The sequence below is a fragment of the Schistocerca gregaria genome, chromosome 9, assembly GCF_023897955.1.
Source record: "Schistocerca gregaria isolate iqSchGreg1 chromosome 9, iqSchGreg1.2, whole genome shotgun sequence".
Classification (NCBI taxonomy): Eukaryota; Metazoa; Arthropoda; class Insecta; order Orthoptera; family Acrididae; genus Schistocerca; species Schistocerca gregaria.
The window spans coordinates 78,487,984-78,509,050 of NC_064928.1; the positions used below are offsets into that span (position 1 = coordinate 78,487,984).

At 48.1% G+C, this 21,067-nt stretch overlaps 1 protein-coding gene across 1 annotated transcript in view; it reads left to right on the top strand.

Annotated features, from left to right (window-relative positions):
* LOC126291737 (ammonium transporter Rh type A-like) overlaps nucleotides 1-21,067 on the top strand; it is a 332,630-nt gene that overhangs the window by 226,781 nt on the left and 84,782 nt on the right. Inside the window, exons 5-6 of the mRNA XM_049985409.1 lie at nucleotides 508-643; nucleotides 15,852-16,018. Of these exons, the coding sequence (XP_049841366.1) occupies nucleotides 508-643; nucleotides 15,852-16,018 (303 nt within the window). The remainder of the gene's footprint in view (nucleotides 1-507; nucleotides 644-15,851; nucleotides 16,019-21,067) is intronic.

Genomic DNA, 21,067 nt, shown 5'->3' on the forward strand with positions numbered 1-21,067 from the left:
CGGAGCCTCTCCGTCGTTTCTAGGACTCTGGTGAACATACAGTTCAATACAAGGTGGATTTCCATCTGGCTCAGTGAATGCGGACTGGTTCCCCTTATTCCGACTCAGTTACACTATGTCAGTGATTGCTGTGCAAACACTGTTTACACATACGCATACACAATCATTACTCTACCACCCAAACATTTTGGGTTACACTCTTCTGGCATGAGATGTTCCCGAGGGTGAGGGGAGGGGGGGGGGGGGAACACTGGGGGCGGAACCGCACACAATAACCCTGAGTTCGGTATGGGGCGGCGGTGGGGTGAGTGGACTGCTGTAGCGTGTTGTGGGGTTGTGAACCACTGAGGGCTACTTCTGGTCGAAGCCTCTCCGTCGTTTCTAGGTCCCGGGTTCAATATACTGCAATAGCTTACGTTGCTCGAAGAGAGCAGTGTGAAGGAAACCTGTGTCGCAGTACAGTGTGGTGCAGCACGTCGCTGGAGGCCTCTGCCTGTCTGTCCACAGGCGACGGACGCGGGCGGTTCCCTGTACGTGCACATGTTCGGCGCCGCCTTCGGGCTGGCCGCCGGCATCACTGTTCGCCACGGGGACGCCACGGCGCAGCGACGCTCCGACACAACAGACTCGTTCGCCATGCTCGGTGAGTCCCCTCCACTCTGATGCTCTCTGTCTGCCAACTGCAGGCTTCGTGTACACACTACTCTGTACAGCTACCTGGCGAGAAGCTCGTCGTTGGCACGGCTCATATACACTGACGGATTTAAAAATCGCAGCACCAAAAAGTAAATAATGTAGAAGAATGAAATTTTGAAAATATACAGGATGGCGCACGAAATGTGTTACCACTTTGTATTTGGATATACACTTTATTGTCAATACAATCTGAAAGATACACACACTACAGTGTGTTAACAGTAAGGCGGCAGAGTCGTGAGGGCAGAGTGCGGGGAGAGGAGGAAGCAAGCATTAGCCGGCGTGGGGAGGGGAGGGGAGCCGTAGGGGGGAGGGGACAAGGCACGCCTGCCAGCTGCAGTGCTGGCACTACAAATTGCGCGTCATGCTTACACGAAAGCAGACGATATATATATATATATATATATATATATATATATATATATATATATATATATATATATGTTTGTCTACTATGCGCTCACAAACCATTCATCCGATTGCAATGAAACTTTGGTGAGTTGTTCTCCGAACGCCCGAAAAGTAATAAACAATGTGTCAACATCTAGGTCATTGTGACATACGTAGCGCAATTGATTAGATACAGGCTTGTCATGCAGCTGACCAGGGTTCGATTCCCCCAGCTCGAAATGTTTTTTTTTTTCATTTTATTTCATTCCTCGCTTTTCTCAGCGAGACAATACTCCGCTTCCAGCCTATTTTGTCGCGCAAAACTGGAAGCAGTGTTCGCAGGCTCAGCACAACCTTCCGCACTCAATAAAATTCCGCTATCGTGTCGCGAGTGACACGCTGGTTGAAATCATCGATCATTACTTCGATTTCTCCACTTATTTTCCTAAGTGAAAAAAGAGAGTAAGATTTATAAGAAAATGCCTTCTGCACTGCATGTATTTTTTTGACCTTGGAAATGTACTGTAATATTGAATGTGTTTCGAAATAACACAGTAGCCAGTGGTGTTTGCATACAAAGCAATACGGTAGCAAGGAAAAAGGAAATATAAGGTAATTCGGACGAAATAGGGGGCTCCTTCAAAGTGATCGTGAACAAAATATCTGAAATGGAAACTCACCTTTGCTTGCCAGGCGTTTGTGGTGATACGCCAGGATGATTCTTGGAAAACTGTTTGAGTCTTCCACTGCTACGCATGCTTTGTCCTGTGTATGTAGCAGCTCACACTGAAAATTTGTAAATGGGGCGAAGAAATTTCTTCTGCTCTCTTTCCCTTTCGCACTATTCAATCACACGCAACATAATTTTGCGAGCATTGCTACGTAATACTGGTTTCCTTCAAACTGTAGGCCTACCAGTAGGGGCTGTTGGCGACTCCCGAGATGGGCCAGCAACTGCCTCTGCACTCATTTTGATAATGTTTAGCACAGCTGCACAATAAAAACATGCAGAACAGTACAGCGCAAAACAATAACGAAGCAGACGACAGTGGCTACCTTGTACTACACAGTCAGCTACGTAATCTTGGCAGCAGTCGAAACTGCAAGCCTTCCGAAGCCTCCCGACATTTACCGACTTCTACCGATTCAGGACTAGGGAGAGGTCTGCCATCTAAAAGTTTACACACTGTACAATGAAGAGCCGTCCATGGAGATTTGTTCTAACTCAGCACATGCTCAATATGTCCACCATTTCGTTTCCTAACTTCCTTCAAACGAACATAGAAGTTAGTGATTACCCTACGGCACATGTATTCCGTAATTTCACTGCAAGCATGAAGAATAAGACTTCTGATCTCCATTAAATCACGTGGACGTTTCGGGAAAATTTTTTCCTTCAGGTACCCCTAAAGAAAAAAGTCACATGGATTGTGGTCTAAACTATTGGGGGGCCAATTTTGACCGTCATTGAAGCGACCTGGAAACCTGAGTGAAATGATCCGCATGTCGAAATGCTCGTGTAAAAACTCCAACACAATATCTGCAGTATGTGGCCTTGCTCCATCTTGCATGAACCACTGAGTGTTGAAGGGCAAGGCAGTAGCAAGAAGCTGTGGAATGAAGCTACGGCGAAGGATGCTCAAATAACGCTCGCTGTTCACTGTTTCTTCAAAGAAAAAGGCTCCAATAAGTCCGTGATTGGAAATTTCTGCCCACGCTGTAATCCTCGGAGCATAATGTTGTCGTTCATGAAGCACTTGCGGGTTTTCAGTGGCCCAGAAGCGTACATTTTGTTTGTTAACCACACCGTCTAAATGAAAATGCACCTCGTCTGAAAACCAAACGTTGTTGGGAGTTTCTTCCCTATCCTCCGCCCACTGAACAAACAGTATTCTCTGCTGCTTGTGTTCTTCAGTGAGCTTCTGTGCACAGGTCATCTTGTATAAGTACATATGAAGGTTACTTTTAAGAATGCTTTGACCGGAGAGTCTGGATGTTCCCAATTGCATTGCTGCCTTTCTACACGATCTCCCGAGACTTCTCTGTACAGCAACTCGTACCGCTTCAATATTCCGTGGCGAACAAACAGAGTTAGGCTGAGGTCGCTTCGCTTCCAATACTGTTCCTTCCTGTATAAATTTATCGAACAACCTGTGGATGGTCTTCTTGCAAGGGACCCATCGTGTGTTAAACTTTGGTCGAAAACGCCTTTGAGTCACAACAAGGCTTTTAGTTTCATGAAAAAGTAACACAATTGCCGATCGTTGCTGTGTTGCCAGTCTTCCATTGTCAGCCATTGCTGCTTACTAGTCTCCTGGCGGCAGTATCGTGAATTACACGTCATTTCGTAACTCACTTTTTTTCCAAGCTCTGCTGGTACTGCTTTAGAGATCCCAGCGGGATATCTTATGTCCGTCGTAAATTACGAAAGAAACAATTGTAACACATTTCGTGCGCCACCCTCTACTTGTCTATATATATTCAGTGTTTAACATTGCATTATCACAGGTTAAATTGCGCACAAATGTGAAATGTTGGTATATTAATAACCACCACAATGTAGGACGCAAGCATGTAAACGTCCATGGATAGTAGAATCAGATTTTCACTCTGCAGTGGAGTGTGTGCTCATATGAAAGTTCCTGGCACATTAAAACTGTGTGCCGGACCGAGACTCGAACTCGGGACCTTTGTCTTTCGCGAGCAGGTGCTCTACCAACTGAGCTACCAAAGCACGACTCGTCTCCTGTCTGGACGGATCGTGAGTCGTGCTTGGGTAGCGTTTGCAGGTTCCGAATGTCAGCTTCTGAGATGGAGTCCCATTCCCGATACACTTGGTCTGTCAGTACTGGGACGGTTGAAGCTGGATGACGCTGGAGTTATCGTCCAATGATGCCCCGTATGAGCTCGACTGGAGACAGATCTAGTGATCGAGCAGGCTAAGCCAAAATGTCGACACTCTGTGCAGCATACTGGGTTACAACAGCGGTATGTGGGCGAGAGTTATCCTGTTGGAAAATACCACTTGGAATGGTGTTTACGAACGGCAGCACAACAGGTCGAGTCGGCAGTCAGGGTGCGTGGGATAAGCACGAGGGTGTTCGTGCTGTCCTATGAAATCGCACTCCAGACCGTAACTCCAGGGAACGGTCCAGTGCGTCTAGCAATCAAACAGTCTGGTTCCAGGCCATCAACTGGTGTCCTTCTAACCAGCACATAGCCATCATTGGCACCGAGGAAAAACCAGATTTCATCAGAAAACACAACAGACCTCCAACCTACTTTCCAGTGACCTCTCGCTTGACACCACTGAAGTCGCAGATGGTGGTGGTTTGGGGTCACTGGAATGCACGCTATAGGCCAGATGGCTCTGAGCTCTCCTTGAAGCAAGCGATTTGTAACCATTGTGTTACTGTGGTGCCAACTGCTGCTCAAACTCCTGCTGCAGATGCAGTACGACGCGACACAACGATACGCCTAACTCGGATGGTCTTCCATCTCTGTAGAGCCACGAGGTCGTCCGACTGTACATTCTCGTAACTTCCGGAAAGCGTTTGACTCGGTGCCCCACTGCAGACTCCTAACTAAGGTACAAGCATATGACTCGAAGACTTCTTAAGTAATAGAACCCAGTACGTTGTCCTCGATGGTGAGTGTTCATCGGTGGTGAGAGTATCATCTGGAGTTCCCCAGGGAAGTATGGTAGGTCCGCTGTTGTTTTCTATCTTCATATCAGCGCACACTCCGCTGCAGAGTGAAAATCTCATTCTGGAAACATCCCCCAGGCTGTGGCTAAGCCATGTCTCCGCAATATCCTTTCTTTCAGGAGTGCTAGTTCTGCAAGTTTCGCAGAAGAGCTTCTGTAAAGTTTGGAAGGTAGGAGACGAGGTACTGGCAGAAGTAAAGCTGTGAGTACCGGACGTGAGTCGTGCTTCGGTAGCTCAGTTGGTAGAGCACTTGCCCGCGAAAGGCAAAGGTCCCGAGTTCGAGTCTCGGTCGGGCACACAGTTTTAATCTGCCAGGAAGTTTCATATCAGCGCACACTCCGCTGCAGAGTGAAAATCTCATTCTGGAAACATCCCCCAGGCTGTGGCTAAGCCATGTCTCCGCAATATCCTTTCTTTCAGGAGTGCTAGTTCTGCAAGTTTCGCAGAAGAGCTTCTGTAAAGTTTGGAAGGTAGGAGACGAGGTACTGGCAGAAGTAAAGCTGTGAGTACCGGACGTGAGTCGTGCTTCGGTAGCTCAGTTGGTAGAGCACTTGTCCGCGAAAGGCAAAGGTCCCGAGTTCGAGTCTCGGTCGGGCACACAGTTTTAATCTGCCAGGAACTCCGCTGCAGAGTGAAAATCTCATTCTGGATACATAAATGGTCTTTGGGAAAGGGTGGATAGCGATGTGCGGCTGTTTGCTGATGATGCAGTGGTGTACGGGAACGTTTCGTCGTAGACTGACTGTAGGAGGATACAAGATGACTTTGACAGGATTTGTGATTGGTGTAAAGAATGGCAGCTAACTCTAAATATAGATAAATATAAATTAATGCAGATGAATAGGAAAAAGAATCCCGTAAATTTTGAATACTCCATTAGTAGTGTAGCGCTTGACACAGTCACGTCGATTAAATATTTGAGCGTAACATTGGAGAGCGATATGAAGTGGGACAAGTATGTAATGGCAGTTGTGCTGAAGGCGGATTGTCGTCTTCGGTTCATTGGTAGAATTTTGGAAAGATGTGATTCGTCTGTAAAGGACACAGCTTATAAAACACTAATATGACCTATTCTTGAGTACTGCTCGAGCGTTTGGGATCCCTATCAGGTCGGATTGAGGGAGGACATAGAAGCAATTCAGAGTCTGGCTGCTAGATTTGTTACTGGTAGGTTTGATCATCACGCAAGTGTTTCGGAAATGCTTCAGGAACTCGGGTGGGAGTATCTGGAGGAAAGGAGGCGTTCTTTTCGTGAATCGCTACTGAGGAAATTTAGAGAACCAGCATTTGAGGCTGACTGCAGTACAATTTTACTGCCGCTAACTTATATTTCGCGGAAAGACCACAAAGATAAGAGAGATTAGGGCTCGTACAGAGGCATATAGGCAGTCATTTTTCCCTCTTTCTGTTTGGGAGTGGAACAGGGAGAGGAGATGCTAGTTGTGGTACGAGGTACCCTCCGTCACGCACCGTATGGTGGGTTGCGGAGTATGTATGTAGATTTAGATGTAGAAGTCTTTCTGCAGTGTCGCAGAAGAGACATGCCTCTTCTTTAGCCCTATTACACGACCTCGTCCAACTCTGCGGGACGCTGATAATGGCGCCTGTCTCTTCTGAAAGACATTCCTGACTGACATCGTCTCATCTCGTACAATCTCAAAGACAACTAACGCTCTCTATCGTTACAGCGTGTATTTAAAACAAACCTCATTTGCATTCCTCGTAGGGGCGGTACTGGCGCCAGTCTAATGCAGCTGGCGCAAAATCTGCATTGACGCCGTCTTCCAGCTGTAGAAGCAGGGCTACCAACTTTTGTTTATGTCGCACAACTCCTTCTTGGTACTGCAATTTCATTTTGCATCAGCGTACCTTCGGTTTAGCAGGGAGAAGCAATGTTCGTTGGACGTACTTACTTTTGCGATCCCTCTAACGGGTGACATGATAAAAGTCTGTCTGATGGTGCAGTATTCATTACCTGACTAACTAAATTTATTGATTGATTGGCGACTCCATAGAGTACTGTGTGCCCAACGACCATATGATAAATAAAAGGTCAGAGTTGGCCGTATTTCGTACACTTGTGTCTCTAGCCAACTTATCTTGAATTCTTTGCAATTTGTAACAGTAGTTCTTCGTCATGAGTGCGCTAAACGATTTCTGTAACCACAATAGGCTTTTATATCATTCTGCTTTTCATAAATTTGTAATTAAGCCTTAGAATGTGTTAATTACGATAAAAAACTATTAGTCTGCACCCTAAACATTTTTTTTTATAAAGCATAATGTGATTCATGACATTTTGACCTATTAAATCGTGACATATATTGTACAATTACCACTATTTATGTATTTGACTTCTTGGTTTCAACGAAATATGTTACGTATATTAAGAACTTTTCATCCCTGACTTCCCACACCAGATGGCGGTCACTGTGCTATAACAAATTCTGTTATATTTGATGTGATGATATTTGTACTTTTTTCTTCTTTACTAGTCCTGGAATCTGACACCTTATTATTCATCTGTTCATTTTTATTGTTGCATGTTTTTTTAAGTTGTTTTGAAAATAATACGCCAGTCTATGTTGGCAAGGTGTGCATTTCCACCTTCCCTTTTGCCATGCGTTTTTAATGTATAATTTCAAATTTGAAATATTAAATTAATGATTTGCAACTGCAAATTTGGAATTTGTGGTAATCTCTTGCCAAATAAAATAATGTTAAGTCTTCACGTGACACATGTCACATAGAGGGCGTTCCAAGCCCCTGTCACACCGGGGTCTGCTGTATAGGTGAATATAAACAGCGGCTTCAGTTATTGTGATCGTTTCATAGCTTCTATTACTGCTAATAAGTAGACACCAGTGCGTACGAGCTTTAATTTGTACGCCAAAGGTATGTTCTTACCAACAGTTGGTTTATACTCAGGTGTGAAAATTTTTCCCCCCACGCAGATCGTATACGACCTGATTCCTTTGTCCCGTCTGCTATTCCTCGAACATATCTGCATACTCTACATATCCCACTGCATCATCCTGTGGTTGCTCCTCTCCTCTCCTCTCCTCTCCTCTCCTCTCCTCTCCTCTCCTCGTCCTCGTCCTCGTCCTCGTCCTCGTCCTCGTCCTCCTCTGCTGCACCTTCACTGTTGTGTCCTCCTACCCTCCATCCGTACACCCTTCATCTCCTTTCCCAAGGTGGCTTCCATCAACTCCCCCTCCCAGATGATACCCTCTCTTTCTCCATTTATCTCTCCGGTCAACTCTGATCCTAACCTCCACCTCCCTTCCTCTTCCTGGGCTCTCTCTCTCCCCCTTTCCATCCTGTTTTTTCCCCTGTCTACCCTCTCTTTGCTTCCCTTCTCTCTCCTGAGTCCTTTTACATTTCCCTCCTCTACCTTTCCCCATTCCCTCTCGCGTCTGCCCTGCCACCTCTTATGAGTTTTCTCCCTCCGTCGGTCCCCCCCCCCCCCATTAGTTTTTCCTCTCCTCCCCCCTTTTTACCCCTCATCTGTCCAGGTGTCATGGACTCAACAAGTCGTTGGAAACCCCCGGCAGAAGTACTGAGCTATGCTGCCACCACACCCGTCCTAATTGCGAAATTGTTGCGTGCAGGATTTTATGCACGTACAGACCTCGGCATTATGTCCCATAAAAGTTCGATGCGATTAATCTCCGTCGAACTGCGAGGCTTGATCATTCGTTCGAATTGCCCAGAATCGTCTTCAAACAAATCCCCTGCCCCGGTGATATGACACGTTGTCGACCATAAAAATTTCATCGTTGTTTAAGAATATGAATGGCTACATATGGTCCCCAAGTGGCCGAAACTAACAATTTCCAGTCAGTGACCCATGTAAACACGTCCCACATCATTAAGGAGCCTCCACCAGATTGCACAGTGCCTTGTTGAGAATTTGGACCCGTGCTTCGTGGAGTCTGTGCATCTCGTGTAAGCTACCATCAGCTCTTACCGACTAAAATATGGACTCACTTGACCAAGCCACGGTTCTCCAGCCTTCCAGATCCAAGCGATATGGTCACGAACGCAGGTGAAGCGCTGCAGGCGATGTCGTCCTGTTAGCAAAGGCACTCGAGTCGGTCACGCCAGCTGACATAACCCATTAACGACAAGTTTCTCCGCAGTATCCTAACGGATACGTTCGTCGTACGTCCCATATTGATTTCGGCGGTTATTTCACGCTATGTTTCTTGTCTGTTAGCACTGGTAACCCTACACAAATGCCATTGTTTCGGTTTTTAGTGATGGCTGCCGGTCAGTGCGATGTCCGCGGTGAGAGGTACTGCCTGAAATTTGGTATTCTCGACACACTCTGGTCGCTGTGCACCTCTGAATATTGAATTCTCTAACGATTTCTGAAACAGAATGTCCCAGGTATTGGTATTCTCGACACACTCTGGTCGCTGTGCACCTCTGAATATTGAATTCTCTAACGATTTCTGAAACAGAATGTCCCAGGCGTGTAGCTCCAACTACCATTCAGCGTTCAAAGTGTGTTAATTCCCGTTGTACGGCCATAATCATGTCAGCATTCTTTTCACAGGGATCATCTGGGTACAAATGAAACCTTTTCTACCTTGTGAACCCGATACTGTCGCCATCGGTATATATGCATGTCGCTATCCGATTTGTCATCTCAATGTATACATGCTCATTTACTGACGATGTAAGGTTTCAGGAAAGATGAAGAAAGATAAATGTATTAAATTGTGGTATGGGACTGCAGTGGAGAAACGACTGAGTCGAAAGTTATAAGGGAAAATCGTTTTGATACCTCTGACAAAGGACTACATCTAGCACTACTGTTGTTGCTTAGATTGTGGGGTAGCCCGTCCCAAACAGCACTTGTTATTCGCCAACAAATGTGGTTGTACCTCACTTTGGACTGAGGGTTCGTGACCATCTGGATTAGACAGTCCCTGAAAAGTGGACAGGCAGTGGAGATCCTGTTTCATGGGCATAACGTTCACCTGACCTCACCTCACTTCATTTCTCCTTGTGTGGGCTTGTCGCCTGTCGAGATAGATACCATCGGTGACCATGCACCTCTGTTAGAATGAAATGATAATTAAATCAAGACCGTAAGCTTTCGACAGGCGTTGATACACCTCAACGGGGACTGTTGAAAATGTGTGCCCCGACCGGGACTCGAATCCAGGAACTCCTTACATGGGAAACGCTCCATCCACATTCCCAACTTAATACCCACACACTACATGCGTAGTGTCCGTGCCCATTACACTCATTACTCGCGGCAGACAATCTTACTGAGTCCCGTAAGAGGTCGGCCAATGCATATGCATCCAGCACTGGAGAAGAAGGTCAATGACCGGTTGGCCTTAAGTATATGAAGATATATAGTTGAGGGTAACCGGCCATTGACCTTCTTCTTCTGTGTTGGACTTCGGGGCTCGGTACGATTGTCTGCCGCGAGTAAGGAGTGTAATGGGCAGCTGAGCTACGAATGTAGCGGTGTGGACATTACGTTGGGAATGTGGGTCTCACGGGGAGCGTGCAAGGGATACGTCCCTGCAGTCGTACTATCCTCTGTGCCCTCGGTGGCTCAGGTGGATACTGCGTTTCCCTTGTAAGCAGGAGTTCCCGGGTTCGAGTCCCGGTTGGGGCACATATTTTCAACTGACCCCGTTGAGGTGTATCAACGCCTGTCGAAAGCTTAGGGTCTTGACTTAATTATCATTTCATGTCGACATAGAAGACGAGGTCTTGGCCAAATGTCTAGCAGCCTGCGACACTGTTCCAGTGACATCGGGGACATTAGAACGGATACGACATAATATTATGCGGCGACGCCACGCCTGCATTGACGCTGGGAATGCCATGTTGAGAAACTGTTGTACATGTAGCAGCTTGTAAAACGTGTACAGGTAAATGGATTTCGTTATTACTGGGTTGTAAATTTAGGATTTTCTCTCTCTTTGACGTCAAGTTCGCTGTTACTTGTCCATAAACAAGAGAAATTGGCTGGTGGTGTTGGAGAGTATTCAGCGGTAAGTCTGTATGTCATGGTGAGGATTCGGAAGTTGGGGCTCTTAGTTCGAGGGCTGTGCGAGGGCGAGGCGGAACTCGAGTAGATTTTCGCTTATACCTTTCAACTCAGTCGCCTCTGAACTATCGTCTCCTACCACAGATTCATAGATTTACCACTCTCCATCATCCCTGAAAATCTGGAAGATCATGACGGAATCACCCTGCATATTGAGATATTTCAGAATAACTTCTTTTTAAATATTGACAAATAAAAGGAAGAAAATTGTGTTGCGTATTAACGTTGCGAATTTGTGTGCTTGACTGTGTGCTATTGTCTTGGATTTCATGTAGCATGAACGCACCAGGTGCGATCTAGACATATTTGAATCCATGAGATAATGGCAAATAGATCGGGTGCTCCAGCGTGACAATGTGAAATTTCACTGAACCCCACTCCATGGCTGACGCTCATCTCGCCAGACTTCCTGGAAGCGTGACGTCATTTTGACGTCACGCGCAATATCGACAAGCGATGAGGCAGGCGCCCGACTCATTTTGGCACATTTAGCTGTTTTCTATTGTAAACAGCATTACGTCGTTGGAAGACGACGGCGCATTGAAAATGTATCACAAACACGCTTTCCTTATCATTCAACTTCAGTTACGACGCATCAGTATAAACCTTCAAGACATACTATGACAAGCGAGATATGGGACGCAGCTCTAGTTTAATAGATAATATCGTGGTTTATGGAGTCGATTGCTGCAAATTCGCGTACGTTCTCAGCGTGTTCTGGGAATGTAATACAAGAATGTTCTCCAAAAGCCCGCCTGGTTAGCCGCGCGGTCCAGTGTACTGTTTAGCGAGCGGGAAGGAGTGGCGGTCCCCGGCACGAATCCGCCTGCTGGATTAGTCTCGAGGTCCGGTGTGAAAGACAGCGCGTGGATGGTTTTTAAGGTGGTTTTCCCTCTGCCTCGGCGAATGCGGGCTCGTTCGAATTATTCCGCCTCAGTTACACTATGTCGGCCATTGCTGCGCAAACACTGTCTCCGCATACGTGTAGACCATAATTACTCTATCCTGAAAACATTTGGGGTTACACTCGTCTGGTGTGAGACGTTCCCGGGTGGGTCCACAGTGGGCCGGACTGCACAGTAACCCTGGGTTTGGTGTGGGGCGGCGGTGGGGTGAGTGGACTGCTGTGGCCTGTTGTGGGGTTGTGAACCACTGAGGGCTATGGCGGGACAAAGCTTCTCCGTCTTTTCTAGGTCACCGGTCCGATACACACGATGTTCTGCGTATTCGATGTTTAAAATTTGCCTCTGATTATACACACTCCTGGCAATGGAAAAAACAACACATTGACAGCGGTGTGTCAGACCCACCATACTTGCTCCGGACACTGCGAGAGGGCTGTACAAGCAATGATCACACGCACGGCACAGCGGACACACCAGGAACCGCGGTGTTACCCGTCGAATGGCGCTAGCTGCGCAGCATTTGTGCACCGCCGCCGTCAGTGTCAGCCAGTTTGCCGTGGCATACGGAGCTCCATCGCAGTCTTTAACACTAGTAGTATGCCGCGACAGCGTGGACGTGAACCGTATGTGCAGTTGACGGACTTTGAGCGAGGGCGTATAGTGGACATGCGGGAGGCCGGGTGGACGTACCGCCGAATTGCTCAACACGTGGGGCGTCAGGTCTCCACAGTACATCGATGTTGTCGCCAGTGGTCGGCGGAAGGTGCACGTGCCCGTCGACCTGGGACCGGACCGCAGCGACGCACGGATGCACGCCAAGACCGTAGGATCCTACGCAGTGCCGTAGGGGACCGCACCGCCACTTCCCAGCAAATTAGGGACACTGTTGCTCCTGGGGTATCGGCGAGGACCATTCGCAACCGTCTCCATGAAGCTGGGCTACGGTCCCGCACACCGTTAGGCCGTCTTCCGCTGAGGCCCGAACATCGTGCAGCCCGCCTCCAGTGGTGTCGCGACAGGCGTGAATGGAGGGACGAATGGAGACGTGTCGTCTTCAGCGATGAGAGTCGCTTCTGCCTTGGTGCCAATGATGGTCGTATGCGTGTTTGGCGTCGTGCAGGTGAGCGCCACAATCAGGACTGCATACGACCGAGGCACACAGGGCCAACACCCGGCATCATGGTGTGGGGAGCGATCTCCTACACTGGCCGTACACCTCTGGTGATCGTCGAGGGGACACTAAATAGTGCACGGTACATCCAAACCGTCATCGAACCCATCGTTCTACCATTCCTAACCGGCAAGGGAACTTGCTGTTCCAACAGGACAATGCACGTCCGCATGTATCCCGTGCCACCCAACGTGCTCTAGAAGGTGTAAGTCAACTACCCTGGCCAGCAAGATCTCCGGATCTGTCCCCCATTGAGCATGTTTGGGACTGGATGAAGCGTCGTCTCACGCGGTCTGCACGTCCAGCACGAACGCTGCTCCAAATGAGGCGCCAGGTGGAAATGGCATGGCAAGCCGTTCCACAGGACTACATCCAGCATCTCTACGATCGTCTCCATGGGAGAACAGCAGCCTGCATTGCTGCGAAAGGTGGACATACACTGTACTAGTGCCGACATTGTGCATGCTCTGTTGCCTGTGTCTGTGTGCCTGTGCTTCTGTCATTGTGATCATGTGATGTATCTGACCCCAGGAATGTGTCAATAGTTTCCCCTTCCTGGGGCAATGAATTCACGGTGTTCTTATTTCAATTTACAGGAGTGTAGAACGAAGGCTGAAGCACATATTTGGCTGTTTATTTCCCACTATGTACTTAGGCAAGAATTTAAAAAGACAGCTTTAATTGCTGAGACTGAAACCAGCTGCAATAAATTACATGTTCTTCCATATCACAAAATATATGCACTACTGTCCATTAAAATTGCTACACCACGAAGATGACGTGCTACAGAAGCGACATTTAACCTACAGGAAGAAGATGCTGTGATATGCAAATGATTAGCTTTTCAGAGTATTCAAACAAGGTTGGCGCCGCTGGCGACACCTACAACGTGCTGACATGAGGACAGTTTCCATTCGATTTCTCATACACAAACAGCAGTTGACCGGCGTTGCCTGGTGAAACGTTGTTGTGATGCCTCGTGTAAGGAGGAGAAGTACGTAGCATCACGTTTCCGAGTTTGATAAAGGTCGGATTGTAGCGTATCACGATTGCAGTTTATCGTATCGCGACATTGCTGCTCACGTTGGTCGAGATCCAATGACTGTTAGCAGAATATGGAATCCGTGGGTTCAGGAGGGTAATACGGAACGTCGTGCTGGATCCCAACGGCCTCGTATCACTAGCAGTCGAAATGACAGGCATCTTATTGGCAAGGCTGTAACGGATCGTGCATTCACGTCTCGATCCCTGACTGAACGGATGGGGATGTTTGCAAGACAACAACCATCTGCACGAACAGTTCGATGACGTTTGCAGCAGCATGGCCTATCAGCTCGGAGACCGTGGCTGCGGTTACCCTTGACGCTGCATAACAGGCACGAGCGCCTGTGATGGTGTACTCAACGACGAACCTGGGTGCACGAATAGCAAAACGTCATTTTTTCGGATGAAGCCAGGTTCTGTATGCAGCATCATGATGGTCGCATCCGTGTTTGGCGACATCGCTGTGAACGCGTATTGGAAAAGTGTATTCGTCATCGCCGTACTGGCGTATCTCCCAGCGTGATTGTATGGGGTGCTACTGGTTACACGCCTCGGTCATCTCTTGTTAGCACTGACGGCACTTTGAACAGCAGACGTTACATTTCAGATGTGTTACGACCTGTGGCTGTACCCTTCATTCGATGCCTGCGAAACCCTTCATTTCAGCAGGATAATGCACGACCGCATGTTGCAGGTCCTGTACGGGCCTTTCTGGAAACAGAAAATGTTCGACTGCTGTCCTGGCCAGCACAGCAATTCAAAACGTCTGGTCAATGGTGGCCGAGCAACTGGCTCGTCACAATACGCACAGTCACTACTCTGGATCAGCTGTGGTATCGTGTTGAAGCTGCACGGGCAACTGTACCTGTACACGCCATCCAAGCTCTGTTTCACTCAATTCCCAGGCATATCAAGGCAGTTATTACGGCCAGAGGTTGTTGTTCTGGGTACTGATTTCGCAGGATCTACGCACCCAAATCGCGTGAAAATGTAATCACGTGTCAGTTCTAGTATCATATATTTGTCATCTGCATTTCTTCTTGGTGTAGCAGTTTTAATGGCCACTAGGGTATAACTATTATTTACGAATATGTGGCTATTTCTGGGTGTGTATGTGTAGCTAGGCAGGACTCTAAGAGGAAAACTTAAAATGTTGCGAGTGAAACGAAGAACAATCTTATTCATATTATATAAATTGAATGTGGAAGGGGGGAGGAAAGAAAGAAGAGGAAGGAGGTATTAATGTAAGCGGTAAACCTCATTGGGACGTTATGTAGAATCAAAGGGCGACGAATAAAAACGTGTACCGGGCCGGGATTCGAATCCAGGAGTTTCTGGTTACTTGGCCTTTGCGTTGCGTATCGTAACTGCGCATTCTATCTCGGTAATCCCCTTGGCCGACCCAACTTCCAACCTAGCGCCACCTTTCCCCAAGTCCCCACATATATCCTCCACGCTCGACCCTTTGAGATTCCCGCAAGAGGTCGAACGTAATTGTGAACTCACACTGAAAGTGATGGACTCATTGCCCTTCGAGGCGAATCATTATATAGATGCGTGGTTTCTGTTTTTTCGGACATGTCCGAAAGTACAGACCGCATGTAGTCATATAACATTCGTATTTTTCCATGTCACAAGTATTTTGCATGAAACACAATCTCATAAGTCTTCCTGGAAAACAATGGCACTTGCGGTTGGTATATTTCTGCTAGCAACGTCGCGTGTTAGGTGTTACCAATGCGAGAGAGGTCCGCGTCGAACGTTGACAGCAATTCTTGCGGCTGTCGATATCGCCACGTTTGCAGGCAGTCTCGCGATACGAGCGCTGCCCCCACATACCATGCGTCTGGTTGCAGGCACCGTCTTCCTGTGGTGTCTGTGGCCCACCATGAACGCGGCCACGTCCGTGGGCATGGCCGAGGTGTCGCGCTGCATGGTTAACACCTACCTGGCCATGCTCTCCTCCACCGTCATCGCCTTCCTCTGCTCGGCCATCTTCAGCCGGCGCACCAGATTCGCCTTGGTGAGTAAAACCGACTTTCTTGTAGCGTATAAACTCGCTGGACAACGCGGCAGTTACTGGCACAACATTGGAGCCCTGCAGCTAGCTCCGACAGTGGCGTGACCCTCCACTGCTGATTCGGAGCAGCGAAGTCCAAATACGATAGCTCATTTCAATCTGTTGTGTCACCAGCTGGAGCCTTCGTACTGCACTGATTCCTTACAACGTACTGGTACCTACCCATTGCTTTACTGTCTAGCGTCACTAGTGTAGGGTCACATGACCACCTCATAAACAATTGCACACCACCTCTAGTGCTCCAAAGTGACTAGCGCCCTCCTTTAAATGGGTGGCTAATACAGTCCTGGAAATTGAAATAAGAACACCGTGAATTCATTGTCCCAGGAAGGGGAAACTTTATTGACACATTCCTGGGATCAGATACATCACATGATCACCCTGACAGAACCACAGGCACATAGACACAGGCAACAGAGCATGCACAATGTCGGCACTAGTACAGTGTATATCCACCTTTCACAGCAATGCAGGCTGCTATTCTCCCATGGAGACGATCGTAGAGATGCTGGATGTAGTCCTGTCGAACGGCTTGCCATGCCATTTCCACCTGGCGCCTCAGTTGGACCAGCGTTCGTGCTGGACGTGCAGACCGCGTGAGACGACGCTTCATCCAGTCCCAAACATGCTCAATGGGGGACAGATCCGGAGATCTTGCTGTCCAGGGTAGTTGACTTACACCTTCTAGAGCACGTTGGGTGGCACGGGATACATGCGGACGTGCATTGTCCTGTTGGAACAGCAAGTTCCCTTGCCGGTCTAGGAATAGTAGAACGATGGGTTCGATGACGGTTTGGATGTACCGTGCACTATTCAGTGTCCCCTCGACGATCACCAGAGGTGTACGGCCAGTGTAGGAGATCGCTCCCCACACCATGATGCCGGGTGTTGGCCCTGTGTGCCTCGGTCGTATGCAGTCCTGATTGTGACCGCTCACCTGCACGGCGCCAAACACGCATACGACCATCATTGGCACCAAGGCAGAAGCGACTCTCATCGCTGAAGACGACACGTCTCCATTCGTCCCTCCATTCACGCCTGTCGCGACACCACTGGAGGCGGGCTGCACGATGTTGGGGCATGTTCGGAAGACGGCCTAACGGTGTGCGGGACCGTAGCCCAGCTTCATGGAGACGGTTGCGAATGGTCCTCGCCGATACCCCAGGAGCAACAGTGTCCCTAATTTGTTGGGAAGTGGCGGTGCGGTCCCCTACGGCACTGCGTAGGATCCTACGGTCTTGGCGTGCATCCGTGCGTCGCTGCGGTCCAGTCCCAGGTCGACGGGCACGTGCACCTTCCGCCGACCACTGGCGACAACATCGATGTACTGTGGAGACCTCACGCCCCACGTGTTGAGCAATTCGGCGGTACGTCCACCCGGCCTCCCGCATGCCCACTATACGCCCTCGCTCAAAGTCCGTCAACTGCACATACGGTTCACGTCCACGCTGTCGCGGCATGCTACTAGTGTTAAAGACTGCGATGGAGCTCCGTATGCCACGGCAAACTGGCTGACACTGAGGGCGGCGATGCACAAATGCTGCGCAGCTAGCGCCATTCGACGGCCAACACAGCGGTTCCTGATGTGTCCGCTTTGCCGTGCGTGTGATCATTGCTTGTACAGCCCTCTCGCAGTGTCCGGAGCAAGTATGGTGGGTCTGACACACCGGTGTCAATGTGTTCTTTTTTCCATTTCCAGGAGTGTATTTATTATGGGCCATCAAAAAGTTTCCGTTCAAAGAATGTGCACATGAGGAACCAACCCTAGACAGAGCAACAGCAGACTGGATCGGAAACGGAACGTTGAAGGCGCTCCTAGGGGGAGCGGAGTGCAAAAGCAATACCTACAAGTGTTCCGGAACTCTAGCAGGTGGACAGGTGCAGTGTACTGGAAAGGCAATACCAGCACTGGACCTGGGACATTAGCGCCCCATTTGGTGCGATGAACTGAAGACGCTGCTAGAGATATCGGATTGCAGACGGAAAAAAACTGGCCGTAGCTATAAATACTAAATATGTTGCACTCGGCCGTGGCCGAGCGGTTCTAGGCGCTTCAGTGCGGAACCGCGCTGCTACTGCGGTCGCAGGTTCGGATCCTGCCTCGGGCATGGATGTGTGTGATGTCCTTAGGTTAGTGAGGTTTAAGTAGTTCTACGTCTAGGGGACTGATGACCTCAGATGTTAAGTCCCATAGTGGTTAGAGCCATTTGAACCATTTGTTGCACTCATCGAGCAGTCTCAATTCTTTCTGTAATCAATCTTCTGACTGACCACGAATTCATCTTCTGTGCCGACCTTTTCATCTCAGAGCAGCACCTGAAACCAACGTCCTCAGTTACTTGATGGATGTATTCCCCTCTCCTTCTTCCTCTACAGTTTTTACACTCTACAGCTCCACCTAGTACGATGGAAGATTTTCCCTGACGTCTTAACAGATGTTCTACGATCCTGTCCTTTCTTCTTGTCAGTGTTACCATACATTTCTTTCCTCGCCGATTCTTCAGAGAACCTCCTCGATCCTTGTCTTATCTGTCTTAGGTAGCACCTGATGAAGATAACGAAACTACGTTGTTGAAACATCGTCCACGAACCACTTTAATATCTGGCAGAATTCCCGACCCCTCAAGACGTCAGCAGATCACCGGGAAAGTCTGAAGAATTACTTGCATAAAGATTGTTATAACCAAAGATCCAGGGTGTGACACATTGAACATTATGAAGAAAATCCGCAACTAGTTACAAGTTACAGCGTGCACACACTTTGCTCAACATGTGAACGCCACTACAGATATTCGGAATTAGGTTATGACATATTCGATATGCCTGCCATCATTTGTGCAGTCGAATAGCGATATTTTCGATGACCCAGAACATCGATGCTGTCGATGACCTCCTGAATGGCTGTTTTCAGCTCAGCAAGTATTTTGGGTTTATTGTTGTACGCCTTGTCTTCAATACAGTCCAACAAAAAGGAGTCGCATGTGTTCATACCCGGAGAACATGGAGGCAAATCGAGGCCCATGCCAGTGGCCTCTGGATAGTCCGGAGCCAGAATGCGATCTCCAAAGTGCTCCTTCAGGATATCAAACTCTCTCCTCCTCCAATGGCGTCGAGCTCCATCTTGAATGAATCGCATCTTATCGAAATTAAGGTCACTTTGGATAATTGGGATGAAATCATCTTCCAAAACCTTCACGTACTGTTAGGTAGTCACTGTGCCATCAGGGAATATGGCAATGATTACTCTGTGGCTCGACACTGCAGGCCACACTGTCACCCGTTCATGTTGAAGAGCCTTCTCGATTGCGAAATGCGGATTCTCAGTCCCCCAAATGCGCTAATTTTGCTTATTGACGAACCCCTCCAATTGAAAATGGGCCTCGTCGCTTATTCACGTTAAATACCTGTTCGTCAATTCTGTGGACAGCAGTATTGGTGAAACAAAACCGCTGTGCCATGGTCCTTGGTTAATAGCTGATGAGTTTAAATTTTGAATGAGAAGAGTTGCAGTTCTTGAACAAAAATTTCTCGCAGTGCCCCCTGATCAATGCCCACCTGTTATGCAGCTCGTCTGATCGATTTCTTGGGGCTGGTTTGAAACACAGGACGTGTCGCCTCGACGTTTTCATGCGTTTTCACCGTTTCTGGGTGACCTACATTGCCTACTCTGTTATCGCGAACCAATTTTGGATGTTCTCTCGAACCCGAGAGTCAAATTATTGATTGTGAGCTGCTTGAATGCGGTCGTAATCTGCTGCAATTGGGCTGCTATTGTCCCCTAGTGGGCCTTCACAAGAGCCGTACGCTCAGGTACGCTACACCGTGGCATTTTCACGTGCAAACGGCCGAAAAGAACAAGGCGCGTTCACATGCGCATACTGTTTCCCGTCAACCGTGCAGTTTGAACGCCCTAACGCAAACCGCTCAGAACTTATGACGGTTTTTTCAAGTAGTTTAATAATAATATCTCTCTGTATCTGACGTTTCAACGACTACATACACGAAGAACTCGAAATGAAGTTCGTCAATTCCATACAGGAAAAAATTAAGAAATGTTCTGTGCAGAAGTAAAGCATGTTTTAAACTCTAGCGATATGACTAAAAATGTGTAAACTCGTTAACCAACCAATGTAAACGTGTTGTGCAAAACAAGTCACAGAAACATTGGTTGAGGTTCCTTAACTATGGACACATTGATAAACTGTCATTAAGCATACTGAAATACACTACTGGCCAAAAAATTTGCTACACCAAGCAGAAATGCAGATGATAAACGGGTATTTATTGCACAAATATATTATACTAGAACTGACATGTGATTACATTTCCACGCAATTTGGGTGCATAGATACTGAGAAATCAGTACCAAGAACAACCACCTCTCGCCGTAATAACGGCTTTGTTACGCCTGGGCATTTACTCAAACAGAGATTGGATGCTGTGTACAGAAACAGCTGCCCATGCAGCTTCAACACGATATCACAGTTTATCAAGAGTAGTGACTGGCGTATTGTAACGAGACAGTTGCTCTGCCACAATTGACGAGACGTTTTCAATTGGCGAGAGATCTGGAGAATGTGCTGGCCAGGTCAGCAGTCGAACACTTTATGTATCCAGAAACGCCCGTACAGGACCTGCAACATGCGGTCGTCCATTGTCCTGCTGAAATGTAGGGTTTTGCAGGGATCGAATGAAGGGTAGAGCCACGGATCGTAACACATCTGAAATATAACGTCCTCTGTTCAAAGTGCCGTCTATGCGAACAAGAGGTGACCGAGGCGTGTAACCAATGGCACCCCATACCATCATGCCGGGTGATACGCCAGTATGGCGATGAGGAATTCACGCTTCCAATGTGCGTTCACCGCGATGTCGGCAAACACGGATGTGACCATCATGATGCTGTATACAGAACCTGGATTCATCCGTATAAATGACGTTTTGCTATTCGTGCACCCAGGTTCGTCGTTGAGTACACCATCGCAGGCACTC